This window comes from Centruroides sculpturatus, unplaced genomic scaffold (assembly GCF_000671375.1).
Source record: "Centruroides sculpturatus isolate CEXI.00-Female unplaced genomic scaffold, Cexi_2.0 scaffold727, whole genome shotgun sequence".
Taxonomy (NCBI): Eukaryota; Metazoa; Arthropoda; class Arachnida; order Scorpiones; family Buthidae; genus Centruroides; species Centruroides sculpturatus.
The window spans coordinates 411,654-432,965 of record NW_019385161.1 but is presented as its reverse complement, the minus strand read 5'-3'; the positions used below and the strand labels follow the sequence as shown (position 1 = coordinate 432,965).

At 31.5% G+C, this 21,312-nt stretch overlaps 3 protein-coding genes across 3 annotated transcripts; 2 read left to right on the top strand and 1 right to left on the bottom strand.

Annotated features, from left to right (window-relative positions):
- Positions 1 to 4,997: 4,997 nt before the first annotated feature.
- On the top strand, positions 4,998 to 6,558 carry LOC111635610. The gene is made up of 2 exons (XM_023380621.1): positions 4,998 to 5,401; positions 6,354 to 6,558. Exons 1-2 carry the CDS (start codon positions 5,013 to 5,015, stop codon positions 6,460 to 6,462), a joined length of 498 nt encoding a protein of 165 aa, XP_023236389.1. The 5' UTR covers positions 4,998 to 5,012; the 3' UTR covers positions 6,463 to 6,558.
- Positions 6,559 to 11,976: 5,418 nt separating this feature from the next.
- On the top strand, positions 11,977 to 15,362 carry LOC111635612. The gene is made up of 2 exons (XM_023380622.1): positions 11,977 to 12,380; positions 15,310 to 15,362. Exons 1-2 carry the CDS (start codon positions 11,992 to 11,994, stop codon positions 15,338 to 15,340), a joined length of 420 nt encoding a protein of 139 aa, XP_023236390.1. The 5' UTR covers positions 11,977 to 11,991; the 3' UTR covers positions 15,341 to 15,362.
- Positions 15,363 to 18,984: 3,622 nt separating this feature from the next.
- Positions 18,985 to 21,231, bottom strand: LOC111635616 (piggyBac transposable element-derived protein 4-like). Its single transcript, XM_023380627.1, has 3 exons — positions 21,225 to 21,231; positions 19,172 to 20,891; positions 18,985 to 19,084 (listed from the first exon to the last, which is right to left on the bottom strand). The coding sequence occupies exon 2, from the start codon at positions 20,881 to 20,883 to the stop codon at positions 19,180 to 19,182; it is 1,704 nt and encodes a 567-aa protein (XP_023236395.1). The 5' UTR covers positions 20,884 to 20,891; positions 21,225 to 21,231; the 3' UTR covers positions 18,985 to 19,084; positions 19,172 to 19,179.
- Between the last annotated feature and the right edge of the window lie 81 nt (positions 21,232 to 21,312).

Below are 21,312 nucleotides of genomic sequence, written 5' to 3'. Positions count from 1 at the left end.
TTTATTCATAAAAATGCAGTTTCAACTGCTTTTTATTTTATAAAATCCGTCTTCTTGCGCCACCAGAGGGCCTTTTAAACAATAGGTAGTCTGTTAGCGTTGGTCAGTAGTAGTCCAAATGCAATACGAACGTTTGTTTCTTGAAAATTTGATCACGATTTAAATACAGTATTTACTTTTAATATTACCGATATGTCATCGAAAAAAAAAACGTGTTGTATTATCATTAAAAGACAAATTAAAGTATTTGTTTCGATTATCCGGATTTTTCCTTATCCAAACTACCTTCATCCCCAATTAGTCCGGATAATCGAGGTTCTACTGTATATATCATTATCTTACTTTTTCACTTGAGATTTTTCACTTGAGATTTTCATTGTTTGGAAGATGCTTTTATTATAATTGTCAAAAATAATAATTAAATTTTAATTAATTCTTTTAGTATGTTATAAAGTTGGTTAGATTTAAGCTACTTTTTTCCATTAATATTTTGTTTCTGTATTCTATTTAGCTCTAAATATTAAACTTTACACTCTCAATTCACTATTGAAAATTCTCAATTAATCAACTGGCTTCCAAAAAATCATTATCACTTCCACAGCTATAGTATCTCTAGTCAAGATAATCTCAAATGTCAAACATGTTGACGTTTTTAATTAAATGATGATGAGGATGATGTTTTTAATTACAAACTGTTAGTGAATAATTAACATTTTAAAATAAAATCATAAAAGTGGTCAAAACTTGGCATCATGTTAAAATCAAAAATAAATAAACTGTCAAAAAGTATCTGTGAACTGAAAACAACCAAAATAAATTAAGAATTTTGGCCTATTTAATTAAGCAGTTCATTTATACTTAATCTTTAAAAATGTTTTAAACATAGAATAAGTAAATGGGAGAGACCATCTAAGCAATGTAATATCATGTCATTAATAAGTATAAATGTAAGAAAATGAAGCTAGAAAACAAAAAGAAATTTCATGTAACAAGTGATGAATGAAATGGTAGCCAAACTTAAAATATTGTAATTTTAATATTATTTGTATCAACTTACAGGGAGTAGTTTGTTGTTGAGTTGTGAATTAGTTTTACCTTTGACACCACTGTTTTGGTGAATTTTAGAGATGAAGTTATTCTTTGAAACTTCTGAATTATTAAATATGTTGTATGATGAAAAGGCTTTAATACAAGCAAGCCAATGATATAGTCTGTTTCAAATAAAATGGGCTATTTCATTGGCTTGCTTATCAGCTTTATTAAAACTACTTTATCAGGCAACATGCCTATTATCTTTTATTAGTAATTGTAAGTAATTTAATTGTATTTATGAGTCTGATAATAATTCAATAAATGTACAAAAGTAAAATTAAGTAACTAAAAAATAAATAAAATATATTTCTTACCGTGTATTTTGAGATGAACATACTGAATCAGGAGATCCAATAAAGTGTATAATTCCTCAAAATATTTTTGAATTGAAGCAAATCTTTCTGGATTATTATTTGCTAATACCTACAATAATTAAAAAAATTTAATTTTCAAATTTATAATGAATTTTTTATTTAAAGAATTATAAACATATAACTAAAATATTATAGAAATATTTTTATTAAACATTCAAAACATTATTTAATAACAAAAGGTTCTAATAAAATTATGATAAATACTTCAAAATTACACATTTAAGTAATGTTTTTCATATACAAAAAAGTACTTTCTTCATTTTTTTATTCTTTCTGCCCTGTGGACACCAAGAGGACTTTTTTAATCATACCCATTATGGGTTTGGCTAGGTCCATAATGAGAGTAATCAGGTGATAAGAAAAAAAGACCCAATGTAGATAGGACAGACCGTCCTCGAAAAATTCCTGGGGTCATTCACCTGGATTCGATCCACGATCCCCAGAGCAATCAGCTGACATCTTAACTGCTTTGGCCATCTGGCTATCTACAAAAAGTACTTATATAATAGGATAATAGGATGAATTTCAAAATTATTTATATTATCTTATGTAAAAAAATAATTTTACATAATATTATAAATATTCAATAAGTACTTTTTAATAAATTTTATATTAGATTTTTCATTACTCTCTTATAGTATAATTCAAATTTTTAATTTTATTTATTTGTATATTTTCATCAATTCTTCTCAAATTTACATTAATAAAAAAATCACACAATTTAATATATATTTAAATAATTCTATATGAAAAATTTTAATATATAAATAAGGAAAAAGTAATATAATAGATGAATTTCATATAATGATTGAATAACAAAAGATATCATATTCATAAAATATGAATAGATAAAATTAAAAATGTGACATCTAAAATATTTGATATCTATATGCCCACTCCACAGAATAAACATGAGTTTGAGTACAGGTCAGATCATCAAGAATATTTATAGTCTCAGTTATGTTGGTTCTATCTCTCATCATCCACATTTACCACTCTTCCACTTATTCCTTCAATTAATATCATTTAAAGTCAGTTAGCATCATATATGGATAATCCATTATGTGTACGGTTTAAAAGAGGGAGAAGTCACAAAAAGTACATCATTGTATTGTACATGATAGGGAGTTGAAGAATGATCTACATGCATTGTTTTATGTGTTTAGTGATATAAATTTGTTCTTATAAACTTGCTTTCTAATCATGTTGAATAAACTATCAGCTGGAAAATATTTGCAGAACTTTTTAAGTCATTTTTTCAATTTTAGGGAGTCTATAAACTATTGTACACATAATTAGAAGAGGACAGGGAGGAAGGAGATCAAAAGTGGCACATAACTGTACATGTAATTAATGGACGATCTCTTATTTAACAATTCATATAATTTCACTACCTAATAACTCTCTTGAACAAATAAATTACTACTAATCATTTGGCATTTTCATTAATATTTCTGACATCATTCATATTTGTTAATTAATATACTAATCCATTATATGTACATATTTGTATATATGATGGAAAATTATGTGATAATTAGAATGTTTACTTAGGTTATGTATATATTTGTATTTTGGGTAGAAGTTGCCTTTAGGCTATTCATTTATATATGTACTGTACATATGTACAAAGTACTTCAACGTCTTTCCTCTATACTAAAGCAATAAGAATTTTCATAGATACAGATGTAACAGATTATGTAATTCGTTACTCAGAAAGACTTTATTGCCTATGTTATGCCGAGAATCACCTTAAATAAATGTCTAAATGCGGATCTCAAACCATTTTCCAGATTCTGCTGCGCAAGTACTTCGAAAATCGAGGGCTTTTCTCCCACTGTTGATGTCACGTGGGCACCGAACTCCGCCATCTTAGATCGTTGTTTATTTATTATTATTATTTTTTAAACAATCGTACTGATTTTATTGATAATATTTAGGTTTGTTGTTTGTATTAATAAATAAAAAGTCACAAAACTTAAAAGTATGAAATAATTTTGATGATAATTTAATAATTAGTTTTATCTAGTTACCATAATACACGACGGCCAGATGGCCGAGCAGTTAAAGTGTAGTTTATCGCTCTGGGAAACCCGGGATCATATCCCTCAGAATGAAAAACATGATGATAGAAATTTTCGGGCCCACCAACCCGTTGTGGTTATGGACGGATCCCACCACAATGGGGTAAGGAAGGGGCTAATTGCAACCTTTGTTAATCCCGACATATCTCACAAGAGACGGGGACCGACAAATCTCAGGCCCAATTAGGAAACACATTATGAGTACGGCTGCTCCATTATGGGTTTGGCCAAGCTCATTTTAGTGCCCACAGAACGGAAAAAGTTTTTAAAAAGTTCTTTAATACAGAGAAAAATATATTATATAGAACTAAAACTGATGAATATTGAACCCCGTGTCCTTTACTACGCTGCCGCTCCATTATGGCACTGGCAGAACTCACGATGGGATTAAAGAAAGTCCTACTAGAAAGGGAGGAAAGTGACGAAAATAATAAAATATAAATAATAATTATTATTGTATGAACTGCTATTTAATTTATTTTAAAGAAAATATACGATTAATATTTGTTATAAATTTACTTATTTATCAAGAATAAGCGTTTACAAAAAATGCTGATCTTAATGAATAATCGCTTCATAATTTCGTCTGTATTTGAGAGAATTTCCGTTTTGATTGTGAAGTAATTAAAAGTTAACATCATGCCAAATATTGGTGTTATATTTATTGTTTTTGTGCCTTAAATGGTTATGTTCAGCGTGTATTACATGTTAAAAATTTATATATATTATTTAAAACAAGTAAGAAGTTTTCATATTTTTAAAGAAGTAAGCAATGGCATTCTGGAACGATAACGTTTGATGGGGAAAAACTGTCTGAAATTTCCGACAAAGCCCCCCCACTCACTAGCGCTTTGGTAGTAGTAGGGAAATTGTCGAAAATTTCATGGATATGGACGGAAATACAAATAAGGAAATAACATCCTCTTAGTGTCAACAGGTCGGAAAGGTTGATTTATTTGTTTACGGAAACGTGACACGTGGGAGGACTTCCTAAGAGAAACTAGCTCCTATTTAGTTGTTACTGACGTGAAGAAAACTCGGAAAACTCCATATTGCCAGTCCTTTTACGAGTCGCAAACTATTAGTGTTCAGTGGTTTTATCTACTCAGCTACTGGTGGGCTAGGCCAGAAAGAGTTTGAAAAAAAATACATAAAATAATGAATATTCATATTATATATAAAGAATAGAATTGAATTACTGTATACATAAATTAAAGAATCTGGAATAATTTAACGTGACTCATCCCTTAAAGATCCTTTAATCTATGATTCATATTAAATTATGAATGAATTTGTAATCTTTACATTCGAAAATACTAAAGTTTCAAAATATATTCTTAATCTCAGAACAGTTACTTTATAGAACCAAATATTGTTTACATCATTAGTGACATTTATTGATTAAAAAAAAAAAACGCTAATTCTCTTCGTTGATATATCTAAAAAAGTTTGAAAAATAAAGATGAAGGTTACTGTGAAAGCAGAGGTCCATGCGGATGAGAATGGCAACTCAAGTAGGATAAGAAAAAGAAACCTTACAGAAATCAATGATGATGAAGATTCAGACGATCGTTCTTGCAGTCCATCAGAAATAAGTATTAATTTATCAGACGTTGAATGCAATTGCTTCGACTGGGAAAATCCTGTTTTAATACACGTTTCATCAAAGAATTTAGAGGAATTACCTTCAAATTGTGAAATTTCGAAAAAATTCTGTTTTAATTGTTTGCATAGCACTGAATCGTGTGATTCGTACACAAAACCTACATCATATGGTAGCATAATGACTGTTACCAAAGCGTCCAAGAAGAAATATCCTGCCATACAGCAATTATGGAGAAGAGTGATTAGGTATGATCAAATATATTTTGTATCCCCTTCGGTTTTTTAGAATAATTCAACTAAAATCGAGGTTAAAGATCAAATAGCTTTATTTAAATTCATATAATTAATTGAAAAAGGAATTCGTTAATTTTCTATGAATTTAAAAATTCATAGAAAATTAACGAATTCCTTGGATTTTCAAAATTCTGATCCGTAGGTTAATAGAAGAATTAAATAGGATTCTAGCGCAAAAAATTTCCAGCAACGAGTTGCGTAACTTTCCCGGCTGTTATGAGATTTTACTTAAAAATAGCTTTTATATTATTTATTACAAAATAGCAAAAAGCTTCGGGATAATGATGAGTTTCATAGAAAATTAAATGGTAATTTGCTTTCTGCGAAAAATTTAATCATGAAAGAGCAAATATTGGAGTTCTGTCATATTTGACCCTTCGAGTTTTTTCAAATCTCCACGTTTTGAGATGTCATTAACCCAAAATAGTCAAAAATATTCGAGGCTGTGTAGGTAATCATGCGTGTTGGTGTTAATTTTATTTAATATTAATGTATCAGGATAGGGTAACGGTTAAGAAACGAAAGTTGGCTTGGCAGCCTGTGTATAAGTGACATTAATGCCGTTAAATTTTCGTGATTAAAGGTCAAGTGGGTAAGGAGATACAGCGGAGTCACGAGTGGTAAGGTCGGACCTAATGAAGATTTTACTCGTTATTACCATTTAGTTAAATACATAAGTAATTTATTTCTGTCCTCAAAATTAATTTTTTTTTCCATTTTATAATAATTAATTATATAAAAATATTTTTTAATAAAATATCATAACAGATGGCGCTACACAACATTTTAAATTCTTTTACCGGGAATGTCGCGAAACTCGTTGCTGGATTTTATTGACAATTTAAGACTTTAATGATGAAAATTTACTACGTGTATGTTTATTTATTTTATTTATCACTACAAGGTGTGGAGTTACAAAACAAAGAGCAAAAATATATATGAAGCAGGCAATGTCTTACAGTTGTATACCAAAAAAGAGACTTTTGAGGAGAGGTAAAAAACATTTTTTCTAGTGAATGAATTCATTTCAATTTTACAATAAAATGGTAAACAACTTACTGGGTTACAAATTCTCTGGAATATCAAAATGTTGTAAATATAAGCCGCAATGTTTTACACCCCAAAAATCACTTGACTTGCACTTTGGCACTTTAAACGTTATATTTTCATGTAAATTCATCTTCAAAATACAATCACTTACACTGCCAATATCGCCACAATATTCTTTTGTGGCAGAAAACATTGCATTTAGAATTCAATTCTGCAATAAAACGTATTTAGAAAAAAATGGCATTTACAACGTTATGGCATTGCACGATATATATATATATAAACAAAATACAAAAACATATAACTACTTTGATTACCACCATCATATTGAATTCACGTTATACAAAGTTTGTATTGGAATATCCACAAACATGCAATTTGCTTAATGAAATTGCACAAAAGTACAGAATAAGTGAAATACTCTGGCCTTAAGTTAAAATAAATAAATAAAAAAGAGGGAACTTTACCAATAAATAACAAAGAAATTTGGTTCTGATGAAGAAAACTTCGGGCAGAAACTCACTACAATTTAATTAAGCTTTGTCTTTAATTGAGAAAGTTTTCAGCGAGAGAGGTATTATTTACAATACTTTAAGTTATTTCCAATATTTATTGTAGGTTGTAGGCTACTATTGTAGACCTTCAGTTTCTTTAATAATATTAAAGAGCGTGGAAGTATTGATATATCGTGGAAAGAGGTTACTACTCGTACATAGAAAACTCATATGGTCTACAGCATATCTAACTTATTCATGTTGTTTATTTCATTTCATTTTCATTTTTTTGGAAGTAGATATTACACTTATCCATTGCATATAAGTACAAATATACTTTTCAATATAAAAATTCGAACGTTCCATCTTTATGACGTTCTGTTTTGGAACATCAGTATTTCAAAATGGCCGCACCTGAAAACGTTTGCGTGTCTTTAAATAAAGATATTTTAGCAATTATAAGGCGGTTAGCGACTGGATGAAAATTATAAGAAATTTCTAAATAATAAATGAATACGTAACAATAAAACTTAAAAATTAAAATAATGAAATTTGTATCCAAACAGTGTAAAAATTTGCCAGATGAAATATTGAGAAGAAATTAAGAAATAAACATAAAAATTATTGTATTTTATAAATAATAATATTCTTTATCGCTGAAAAACGATACAATCATATTTTATCATATAAGAAAATACTAAATATACATTATACTGTGCATTCCTGCACAGAAAAAAAACACTATACACTTTTTTTGTACCTTGTAAGCATCTCACAAAAAGAACCTTAAAAACTTTACGTTTTAAAAATAATTTTAAGTAATTTACTTTTTAAAAAGTATTTTATATTTCAAATTTAAAATAAAACTAGAACTTTTTTATGAAGTTCGTTATAGAATGTTGATTTCAAATCGTATTTGCCATTTTTAATTAATGGAAGGATAATGATGGAGATAGAATCATTTCATATTGATAAGCTAATATTTCGGCAACGGAAAACATTAGAAATTACAAATATTTAACATTAAATTAATACGAAGAACATTCCTGGTTTTTAAATCTTTTTATCAAAAATTATATAAAAAGTAAACAGAACCAAAAAAAAATCGAACATTTTAAAATAATATTTCGAAAACTTTTCATTAGAAATTTTAAATTTATTTTAAATTAATTTAAAAATTTTTTCCGTTTTACGTATATTAAATTATGTTCTAAACGATGCGATTAAACCACTCTTTGCCAAGAAAAAATGGCTCTGAAAAGAGCCGTTGGGTCGCTGATTTGCAAGAAATCAGCAATAGGGGCCTTTCTCGTGGCAACGAATTACTATTTAACTACCGGATTTAACAAATCTTCCTTTTTTTCCTCACGGATTTCTTCCTCTTCGATACCCGTTTCCTCTTAGGCTTGCAACTGCGGGAGCCTTTCGATTTCTTTCGACTTTTCTTCCTTCGGCGATCTTTTTTCTTCTGACCCTTTATTGGTTTGATACAAATACAGACTCCCCTCTCAATCTTCCTGATGTTGGGAAGATCAACGGGCTCTTTATCACTAAGCTCTCGTTTTTTCTTTTTTTCCGATCCTTCGCTCATGATGAATTCTTCTATTGCTTTCGTTGCTAGCCGAATGAAGATATTTTCGAATTCTTACTGACAATTCGAATGCGCTGTTTGCTTCTAATCTTCTGCGACGATTCTTCCATTACGTAATTTATTTTTGAATTTTAATTTTTATTAAATAATTAATATCAGTATTAATTTCAGTGCTAATTAATGTCCATAATCGCAAACAAAAGTCAAAGTTAAAAGTCACTAATAAGTATTCGGGTACTTAAGTAAAATGAATAGCAATTGGCTAGCAGTTTCCAAACTAGTAAACACCTGTCCAAGTTCTTTTACCAAATATTAGCCTACCAGTGCCTAGTTGATAAAACTGAATACGCCTAATTAACGGGCTGGCAGCATGGTGATTAACCTCTTTACATGTCTAATAACTAAGTAAGGACCACTTTCACAGAAAATCCTTTAAGGACGCAGATCGCCCCATGTTGCTTTTCCTTATTCCAATCCAATCCTTTATCAAACTTCTTTAAGGCACACCCCCTCACCCTCAGACACACAAACCCAATCTGGAAAAAATATTTTCGGCTTTTTTAAAAACTATCATTATCATAATTGTAATCTGCCTCATTATACAAAATTTCAGGGAGCACATAAAAGCAATGGTATCTGTTTCTGGCCATATTATCCGACACTAGCATTGATCGAAAACACGTATATCGAGGTTTACGTATATTAAATATTGGAGCATAAATAATTAAAACATTTTAGTAGTGATGTAACGAATATTCGGTTACTATTCGGTATTCGGCGTATTTTTTGCTATTCGGCCGAATACCGAATATTTAATCACTATTCGGCCGAATACCGAATACCTAAAAACAGGAGTAATAAATAACAAAAACACAGTAAATTAATCGTTTTGGTATTTAGATTTAATGTTATCGAGTTAGTGTTGTTTGTTTATATTTATTTATAACTTATACCATGCACAAAATAAAAAAGAAAATAATATTAGTCACACGTATTCACAATTTATAATTACAAAGATCAGCACACGTACACACATATTCGTTCGAGAATCGTCGCACATCTGAGGGTCTGTCCCTGCCTATCCTTCTTTTTAAGCGCTCGTCTTTGCACTTCCCTTTCTCTATCCTCTATCGTTCTAGTTCACGTAGGCCTACGCATACATCATAATACGCGCTCACGATACTTCGATTCGTCACTTTTCCGACGTAGATTTTCCATTTTACAATTACGTGACTTATAGCCTGGTGATAACGGAGAAAAGAGAGAGATAGGACGTCGGTATAAGTCACAGTTATGATTTCATAGATTTGAGACAGCTTGGTAGCTCGAACCGCCCCAGGCTTTCGCCCGTGCACGCTAAGTGACTTTCATTACAAGCATTTAGCTTTCCGAAGTCTATGACAACAATTGTTTGGCATTGACGGCCGCGNATACTACTGGTATATAATTAAATAAAAATAAACAATTACCATTAAATCAGCAATTAATTGTCATTTATGGAAGAAAACGTTTGTTTAAACAACAATTAATTGCTGGTTTAATGGTAATTGCTTATTTTTATATAGTAATTATGCAATTTGTTAATTGAAGAGAAAACAAAACACACATATCTTATTAAATAAAATAATAACAAATTTAACAATTACAAAATTAATCTATGCTACATAGATTAATTTAATGATTTAGATTTTCTTTTGTACATAGTTGAATAAAGTATAAGTAGATAATGACAATTTTCCTAAGAAATAACATACAGAGAACAGATGAGGTTGGAATTTATAGTCTACAATTTTTGAAAATTGCAGCCCAAAATGTAGTATGTACTTGCTTCTGAGTATAATGTGAAGAATCAAATTTTTCTTTATACTCCTTCACTAATGAAATTAAACTCAATATTGCTCAATGAAGTCACGGGAATGTGCTGTTATAGTCTAAATCAGGGATGTCCAATCCGCGGCCCGTGGGCCGCATGCGGCACAAATGCGGCCCAAGGCAAGTTCGAATGCGGCCCAATAAACGTGTAAACAAAACCGACAAATTTTTATTATTTATTTATTTCAATGGCATAAAGTCAAAAAAGAAGTTTCACAAAGCCATAAATATTTGTTTATATTTTATTTTTTAGTGGAAAGGAAATATTGATATTTTCAAATACTTGGAGATGTGTGAATGAGGAAGGATTACTAAATAAAGCTGGAGTTGTGACTCAAAGGATTATAGACCCAAATTTGGAAAAAGAAGNTTATATAGAACTAAAACTGATGAATATTGAACCCCGTGTCCTTTACTACGCTGCCGCTCCATTATGGCACTGGCAGAACTCACGATGGGATTAAAGAAAGTCCTACTAGAAAGGGAGGAAAGTGACGAAAATAATAAAATATAAATAATAATTATTATTGTATGAACTGCTATTTAATTTATTTTAAAGAAAATATACGATTAATATTTGTTATAAATTTACTTATTTATCAAGAATAAGCGTTTACAAAAAATGCTGATCTTAATGAATAATCGCTTCATAATTTCGTCTGTATTTGAGAGAATTTCCGTTTTGATTGTGAAGTAATTAAAAGTTAACATCATGCCAAATATTGGTGTTATATTTATTGTTTTTGTGCCTTAAATGGTTATGTTCAGCGTGTATTACATGTTAAAAATTTATATATATTATTTAAAACAAGTAAGAAGTTTTCATATTTTTAAAGAAGTAAGCAATGGCATTCTGGAACGATAACGTTTGATGGGGAAAAACTGTCTGAAATTTCCGACAAAGCCCCCCCACTCACTAGCGCTTTGGTAGTAGTAGGGAAATTGTCGAAAATTTCATGGATATGGACGGAAATACAAATAAGGAAATAACATCCTCTTAGTGTCAACAGGTCGGAAAGGTTGATTTATTTGTTTACGGAAACGTGACACGTGGGAGGACTTCCTAAGAGAAACTAGCTCCTATTTAGTTGTTACTGACGTGAAGAAAACTCGGAAAACTCCATATTGCCAGTCCTTTTACGAGTCGCAAACTATTAGTGTTCAGTGGTTTTATCTACTCAGCTACTGGTGGGCTAGGCCAGAAAGAGTTTGAAAAAAAATACATAAAATAATGAATATTCATATTATATATAAAGAATAGAATTGAATTACTGTATACATAAATTAAAGAATCTGGAATAATTTAACGTGACTCATCCCTTAAAGATCCTTTAATCTATGATTCATATTAAATTATGAATGAATTTGTAATCTTTACATTCGAAAATACTAAAGTTTCAAAATATATTCTTAATCTCAGAACAGTTACTTTATAGAACCAAATATTGTTTACATCATTAGTGACATTTATTGATTAAAAAAAAAAAACGCTAATTCTCTTCGTTGATATATCTAAAAAAGTTTGAAAAATAAAGATGAAGGTTACTGTGAAAGCAGAGGTCCATGCGGATGAGAATGGCAACTCAAGTAGGATAAGAAAAAGAAACCTTACAGAAATCAATGATGATGAAGATTCAGACGATCGTTCTTGCAGTCCATCAGAAATAAGTATTAATTTATCAGACGTTGAATGCAATTGCTTCGACTGGGAAAATCCTGTTTTAATACACGTTTCATCAAAGAATTTAGAGGAATTACCTTCAAATTGTGAAATTTCGAAAAAATTCTGTTTTAATTGTTTGCATAGCACTGAATCGTGTGATTCGTACACAAAACCTACATCATATGGTAGCATAATGACTGTTACCAAAGCGTCCAAGAAGAAATATCCTGCCATACAGCAATTATGGAGAAGAGTGATTAGGTATGATCAAATATATTTTGTATCCCCTTCGGTTTTTTAGAATAATTCAACTAAAATCGAGGTTAAAGATCAAATAGCTTTATTTAAATTCATATAATTAATTGAAAAAGGAATTCGTTAATTTTCTATGAATTTAAAAATTCATAGAAAATTAACGAATTCCTTGGATTTTCAAAATTCTGATCCGTAGGTTAATAGAAGAATTAAATAGGATTCTAGCGCAAAAAATTTCAGCAACGAGTTGCGTAACTTTCCCGGCTGTTATGAGATTTTACTTAAAAATAGCTTTTATATTATTTATTACAAAATAGCAAAAAGCTTCGGGATAATGATGAGTTTCATAGAAAATTAAATGGTAATTTGCTTTCTGCGAAAAATTTAATCATGAAAGAGCAAATATTGGAGTTCTGTCATAATTGACCCTTCGAGTTTTTTCAAATCTCCACGTTTTGAGATGTCATTAACCCAAAATAGTCAAAAATATTCGAGGCTGTGTAGGTAATCATGCGTGTTGGTGTTAATTTTATTTAATATTAATGTATCAGGATAGGGTAACGGTTAAGAAACGAAAGTTGGCTTGGCAGCCTGTGTATAAGTGACATTAATGCCGTTAAATTTTCGTGATTAAAGGTCAAGTGGGTAAGGAGATACAGCGGAGTCACGAGTGGTATTATGGAGAAGAGTGATTAGGTATGATCAAATATATTNACTGTCAAGAATTAACGCGATTGGCGTAGAGTAGTGACAGCGGGCCAATAGAGAGCGGGGTCCTTGCCATAATGCGGTTTGCGCGCCAATTTTCGTACGTGCGTTAATCAAGCCGAATAGTTTGGCCGAATATACTATTCGTTGCAACACTACATTTTAGTATACATATACTGTATGTCTTAATTTCGAATATTTTACAGGGCTAATTCGTTTGGGTTCTGTGAGCATTAAAAAGGTCTTTTTACCAAACCCATCGTGGGTCGGATCAGGCCCACAATTGGGTGGTGAGTGACCTATCCAGACGGACCACACCCCGAAATATTCCTGGAATTTCTCGATCCCGGGTCCTTTAAAGCGTTACACTGCCACCTTAACCGCTCAACCAAGCCTTCCATTCCTTGAATATGGGGGAGGTTGGGAAAGGAGAAGGCCCACATTAGAAATTTGAATTATGGCCTGAACTTAAGTTGTTTTCCTCTGAATATGGACATTGATTTAATAAGGAACAATTACTTCACCAAGTTCCTCTGCAACACAAATAACAAAGTTCATAGAGTTTGCTCCGTTTTTTTTTTTTAAATTCTCTGCCATGTAGGCACCAACAGAGTTTTTTTAGCAAGCTCATTTTGGGTTTGAACTGGTCCACAACGGGGTAGCCGGTGGTGAGGGACAGAGCCTGACTTTTTGGATTATTCCGGCCTTGTCTGGATTCAACCCTGGAACCCAGACGAGCGGAGTGAATTTCAATTTATAGTAGGAGGTTGTTAATCTGGCACTTAAGGACCAGATGGCGTGATGACCAAGCGGTTAACTCCTAAAGCCTTTGCCCGATCTGCACCACACTTTTCATACCGGTATTTAATTTCTGCAACACCAAGGAAAGTATAAACTACCACAAAAACCTTAACATTCTACTCCTTCAGTGACACGTGTAATGTTAAACTGCCATCTTTGATCCTTAATACCTCCAATGCTAATGAAAGTTAAGCTATTCGTTGCTGGATATTTTAAATTTTGGCATATTATTAGTCAAATAGTTATCATGTGATATGACGTATTGCAGACTATGAGGACTATCAGACAAATACGAGGTCTGTTCAAAAAGTATCGGACTTTTATTTTTTCCGCGTAAACCAATGATGCGCGGGAGGCCACTTTCGGTGGAGTTGTGGAGGGGACAGTCATACACAGCCCTGAATTTTTTCCCGCCTGCAGGAAGCGTCAGTCGTTGGCAGTCGGCCTATGAGTGAGGACATGTAGCGAGCTCTCGCCGAATTCCACTAAGTTGGAAAATGACTGAACAACGTGAGCAGCGATATTACATCAAATTTTGGCAAAAACCCTGACGATACCCGAGCGTAAACCATTCGCAAGATTGCTGATCCTCGAGGCCAAAAAAGCGCGGCAGACCTGCCACGCTTTTTTTGGCCTCGAGGATCAGCAATATCAAGGTCATGTTGACAGTTTTTTCGAATGTCGTGAGTACGCACCACGAGGCCAAACCATCGCAAAGGAGTACTACCAGGAGGTCCTTCGTCGTCTTTCCGATGCTGTGCGACGCAAACGACCGGATCTGTGGTCGATCAAAACTTGGCAGCTCCATCATGATAACGCATCCGCCCATTCTGCGCATCTGATTGGGGGCTTTCGTCACCAAACACAACACTCCTGTGGTTCATCATGCTCCGTACTCTCCCCACTTGGCTCTGTGTGATTTTTGGCTATTTCCACAAGCTGAAAATGCCGCTAAAAGGAACCCGATTTTAGTCGAGAGAAGACATCGTGCAGAATGTGATGGACTGGCCGATGGCCATTCCAAAAGATGCATTCCAGCAGTATTTCCAGCAATGGCAGGAACACTGGGAGAAGTGTATACACTACCAAGGAGACTACTTTGAAGAGGATTAGGGTTTTTGTACCTCAAAATCAATAAATGTATTTTTGTCGACCAAAGGTCCGATACTTTTTGAACAGACCTCGTATAGTATTATGAAAACTATTCCATTATGAAGTTATTGATGGCCGAAAATACGTGAAATCCCATGAAAATACTATTGGAATACTTTTATTTATTTCTATTTATTAATTTTTATTAGTACTATTATTATATATCTATTTACTTTGTTTGTTACTTTGTCAACCTGGTTTTGCCAGTTTTTTATGGGATTTAATCATGTAACTCTGTTGCATACTCCATTCTAAATGCTTCATATTTTATTAGCATTATAGAAGATTTAAGAAGACCGAACTGAATAATAGTGACATCACCGAAGATTTGAATAATTTACAAATTTTACTAACAATATATTAATTTAAATTGATTAAAAATAAAAAAAAATATTCATAAAAATTGATGGTCTTTTTGTAGGTACTAAATTAATGGTCTTTTTGTAGGTATTAAATTGATTACAGTTATATATGATCAGTATGTCTGCAACAAATTCAAATTTCTGTTACATTAACTACAACAACTACAATTAGGAAAATAATGAAAACCTTGAAAACTCCATTTGGCCTGCTTGTTGGTAAGGCATGGGTTTGCACCTCATTGAGCTTTTCAGGTGCAGTTTTAAATTTTGGGTCTGCTGCTTGTGTGATTATGGCCCAAACCAGCTGATGTAAATTCCTTTTCACCGGGTCTAGAATGTATTAATTAAAGTGTACGTGTTCAGAGATCTCTATATAACTATTGGAAAAATCTATTTGATATGCATGCTGTTTCAATTTTTAAAAAAAAAATTTACTAAAAAATTCAGCAGCTAGGGAAAAAAAATTGGTGCTGCTTTTTGTAATATGCTTAAAATCATTATTTAGGCGATTAAATATACAGGTAACCCCCGTATAACACGATAGTTACGTCCAAAAAAATTGCCGTGTTATGCGAAACAAAGAACTAATACGAAAAGGACGGTTAGGTTCCAAAAATTAAAAAACATGCTATTATATTTTCATAATTAAGATAAATATCTTCATTAAAATTTTTTAAGTGATACATATTAATATAAATTAAACAATGTTTTCTTCGTCATCACTAAAAACACTATTAATTAACCGAGAGCGTTTTCTTTTTGGCAAGTTATCCTTATCCTCTGAGCATTTTTCTGCATTATCTTCAGATCCATGCTTTACCTTTTGCAAAATGTATGTAATTTTAGATTGCTTGCTTCTAGTTAAAAGGTCTTTATAAATTTCCTTATATGGTGCTAAGCACTTATGAAGAATAAAGCAAGTATGGAATAAGGGAAAAACATTCGGCAACATCAGAAGCAGAAGCGTCGCGATCTGGCAACATTGAAACAAGTTTCGAGAAGGACCACGTGTATCGACAGAAGGCGAGAAGAGAAAATTTACATACTTATGTACTAATAGTTCACAAAAATAATAATTTTCGTGAACTATTATTACTTAAGTATGTAAAAATTTATTACATTTCCTGTTGTACGAGGGTTTTACCCAATTCTCGAACTGTGTCAGAGTGAATCCGTGCTATAGAAGTGCCGTGTTATATGGGGGTTACCTGTACTTAGATTTATAGATAATAGAACTTGTGACATTCAACATCAAAATGGGGAAAGAGTTGAATTCATAGACCATTCTTAAAAATTCTGTAGTCTAATCTGAATAAACAATAATAAAATTAACAAAAATTTGTACATAATATTAAAATTCTTTAGAAGAAAAGACAGTTTTTAAGATAAGAAACAGTAAATATTAATTATATAATTTTAAAATCAATTTTTCTTTTATATTACGATGGATAAAGCACCTTCTGAGATAATTTTGGAGCTAATTTAACAGTACTACTTTCTTCTTGAAAATGTATTGCTTTTAGGCACTGCAAATTAGCAAAACATATGTCAGGAAATGAATTATCATCATCAAATAAAACAGAATTTTTTATTGTTGGGAAAACAAATGTTTTCCTGCTGTCATGCTGGTTTAACCAATTGTTTCTAATACATTTTAATAAATGTACTGAATCAAATAATAAAAATATTTTGTCTGATGGTGAATATGGATTGAATATTTGTTGTTAACAAACCATTACAAAAATTTTCATCAAAAGGTGAGGTTTCAAAAGTATTAAAACAATTTTTAATTGTTATTTATTAATACTGAGTTTATAAATTTGTTAGTCAAAATCTAAAAATTTGTATAAATGATGTAATTACTTTACTTATGATACAACTTTGTATAAATAATTTAATATATAAATCATTTTATAAAACCTTTATTAAGTAATAAATTAAAAATTAATTAAAAAAAACAGGTGTTTATACTTTTGTTACAGACTGTACATATGCATCTTATGATAGAGACTTGTCATTGTTTAAAAAATGTTAAATATTAATTTAAATATAATCAATCTAAATTGTCTGTATTGTATTTGCATTATAAATGTATGCACAGCAATCAATTACATTTCTATATATACATGTACTGTACATAGATTTACATATGGTCTTAGGAACTGTATTTTTACCATTATTTTTTGTTTGACATATCTTATTCTTGGAACATACTGTTTTATTTTTTTGTTTGTAAGACATTTATACATACAAATTTATACTGTACATCATATTTTCAAAAATATATAGAAAATTTGACAATTATGTTGTTTAAATTTTAGAATAGTTTAAACATGTTTAGTATTATACTGATCATTTGCTTATATGTATATTTACACCTAAAAATGATAAGTGTATAATTTTAAATTCTTATTTTATTAATAAGTTATCTTATTTACTCAACTATTTATTTATACCAAATTCAAATTCACGTTTATATAAACACATTTGTCTGCACGATATTCATTGCCTTTCACATTTAATCACCAATAAGTTGTCTACAAACATGTTGACGCAATGTCTGAGTCTTCCATCACTTATCCAAAATAATTACATCCTGTCTCATATATGCTTACTAAAATTGAATTTGAAATAAAATAATCCATTTTCCAATTGTTTACATGCTTTTTTCCGAGGAATTCCAAATAAATTATTGACAGGTAATGTCAAATAAATTTCTTAATTGAGAAAATTAGGAACAAAGCTCTAAATGGAACCTCTTTTAGCCTACCAGATTGATTACAAGATCTGTATATCTGCCAGAATATTTTGTTTGTTATGCTAATTTTAGGCATTTTAAACCGCAATATCTCACTTAAAAATCAGGCTATGTTCACAATTGTTTAATTTAAAATATCATCAAAGTTTAAAAAAATTTACATATGTTATATTTTAGACCAAAAAAATAATAGTATAAAACATCCAATTAATTTGCTATATGTATTACTTAGGTATGGTACATTTGTAAAGTCGAATGAGTTAAATGAGAATATCATCATCGTTATTCTTATTTTGTTAGACTTTTCGAATGATTCATTTATAACTAAATGGCTGTTTCTAAAATCAAAGATATGAATGTTGCTAGTGTAGCCTTATCTGAAAAATTTTACTTAGATTGCTTTGGGTGGACAGTTATTTCTATCATTTCACCTTTTAATTCACAGTTTAAACACGCGAGTAGATTTAGAAACATCGATATAATCGGCCGCCATTTTCTTAATGAAGTGAACTCACTCTTTCCTTTGTAAAGTTCATTAGAGTTTCGTTTGAAACCTCATTACTGTAGAGCATGCGCACCAAGTGAGACTACTACTTTTAGAACAATTCATTACTAACGCGTTTAACTTGTTTGACTTTATGAACATACCCTTAGATATATGTACTTTGTTTCCTTTAAAAAAACTTTTGTTTGTTTGAACTTAAAAAACTTAAACATGATTTGATATTATTATTATTATTTTCTTTCATATTTTGTAGATAAATCAACAAAATTGAATAAAAATTTGGAACATTACAGATAGCAATGAACAGCAAATAGAAAAAATTTATTATAATTATTATTTGTTAATAATGTAAATAAATAACAAAACAATAAATAAATAAAAATATGTACAAGATGGAGAAAGCAGATCTGTAAGGTGACCAAATCTGTAAGAGAAAATATAGTTTTGTACACTTCACAAGAAACATGCATATAAAACTATAACAGAATTGTATTAATTATATTTCACATACCTTTCATGCTAGCAATGATGTTTTACAAGACAATCAGCATGAACGCCTTTCCCACATCGTGTGCAGACTCTTGTTGATGTTTTTCTGTTGTTTGGAGTGCTGCACACGACACAACGGTATTGTGATCTGCCAGGTAATTTTCGAAGTCCTATTGGTCCTCGCGGATCTGTGGGACCTTGGGGATCTGTGGGGTTTTTAGCTTCCCTTGCCTCCTCCCTCCATTCTCTCCCCAGGCTTCCAATTATCTCCTGGTAGAAACGTTTGTGTGTCATAATTTTGGCCCGGCTTCTGGAATTTTCTTTGTAAAGTAAGTAGGCATTCAACATCATCCTGGCTATGATGTTGAAAGCTACTTTCTTCCAATATTTCTTGGTCCTCCTTTCATCCAAATACGTATATAACATCATATCATGTGTATCAACTCCCCCCATAAATTTGTTATAAGATAAAACTACTTGTGGCTTAAATTTAGCCACCCCGCGCCTAACAATTTCATTGTTGTGTGCCCTTGCGTGGCTGGATAAAAGAAAAACAGGTTTTGGTTGTGATTTTCGTTCCCGGAAGCCACATGCCAATATAGGACCAGACCTGAAATACATGATCTGGCCTACAGCAAATTTGTTTTTGAAATGTGGCAACATTTTTTTTTTGCTTTTTCGCACTGTCCCAGTGCAGTAAGTACTACGGGAATATAGGCTGCGAATAAGGGGTGTCGACATAAAATAGTTGTCAACGAAAACATGGTACCCCTTGTGGTCATAGTTTCCAAGTTTCAATAGCCGCCTCACAACAGTATATCCCAAACCAAACTTTGAGTTTCTGTGCTTCTCCGCCTGGAATTTGGCCCCTTTGTACGTGAAAAATCCCAGGCAATAGTGAGAAACAGAGTCACACAGCATCCAAAGTTTGATTCCCCATTTATGATGTTTTTTGTTGGGCTGATACTGAAGGATTTTGCTATGAATCTTGGTACCTACCAATGATTCATCGACACATATTTCTTGGTGAGGAGTATAATGTTGTCGGAACACCTTATTTGCATGATCCTCCAAAGGTTGATAGCGTGCACAAGGATCGTAACCTAATTCCCCTGGGCCAGGCAACTTACTTTTATCTACGAGATGGAAGAATCGTAGCAAGTGACAAAAGCGGTGCCTACTAAACAATTCCCCATACCATGGGTTGTTATAGGGAGGAAGAGTGGACCAGTAATCCGCGATAGTAGATTTTTTATCAAGTCCCATTGCAAAAAGAAAAGCCAAAAACCCCTTTATTTCTTTAATCGTAACTGGTTTCCACTTTTTCAGATATCTGGGCACTTTCCCCATGCTATTTATGACTTGCTTGGCATACCTGTTTGTTTCTGTTGCCATAAGAGAAAGTAAAGAAACAGTGAAAAAAAGGTTAAAATATTCTATAGGGTGAGAATCAGAAGGAGGCATGTGCTTGGGGCCAGATTGTTCTAGGAAAGTGAAAGGAGCAGAGAGAGATTGTTCTGGTGGCAGAACTTTAAGGTACACCTCATCTTCCAACTCATCATCAGAATCAGGAGAAACCTGAGGAGAGGAGGGTCTAGCGGAGGTTGAAGGTTCTTCAGCTTCTTCTGAACTTAGACTATCGCTGTCAGACTCACTAAGTAAGTCTGAGTCTGACAACTCATCTAAGTAGGTTGACAGTTCAGATTCCTTAAGTTTCTTACTGGATGAAGCCATTTGGAAATCTAATTTGGAATAAAAGATACATGTTACAATTGAGATATACGAGTAAAAAAAAAAATATTAAGAAAAATAAAATAATAATACAGGTAGCCCTCGGTTTACGCCGCAGTTCCGTTCCTACAATAGCCGACGCAAATCGAATCGGCGTAAAATGAACCCATATTTACAGTGAGGTATAGGGTTAGGTTCTACATAAGTGAAAAATAAGCTAATAATTTTGTTTATTAATACAATATAATACAAAATACATATAAATTTTTAATTTTTAAAATGTATTTTATCATAAAATAAAGTAAAATGTTTTTATTTAAAAATTTTAGTTTCGAATTTCTTACATTTTTCGGAAAAAAGTATCCATCTTTAATTGTTTACATTTTTGATTTCTTTCATTAAGAATTTCGGAATATGGTCGAATATGATGCT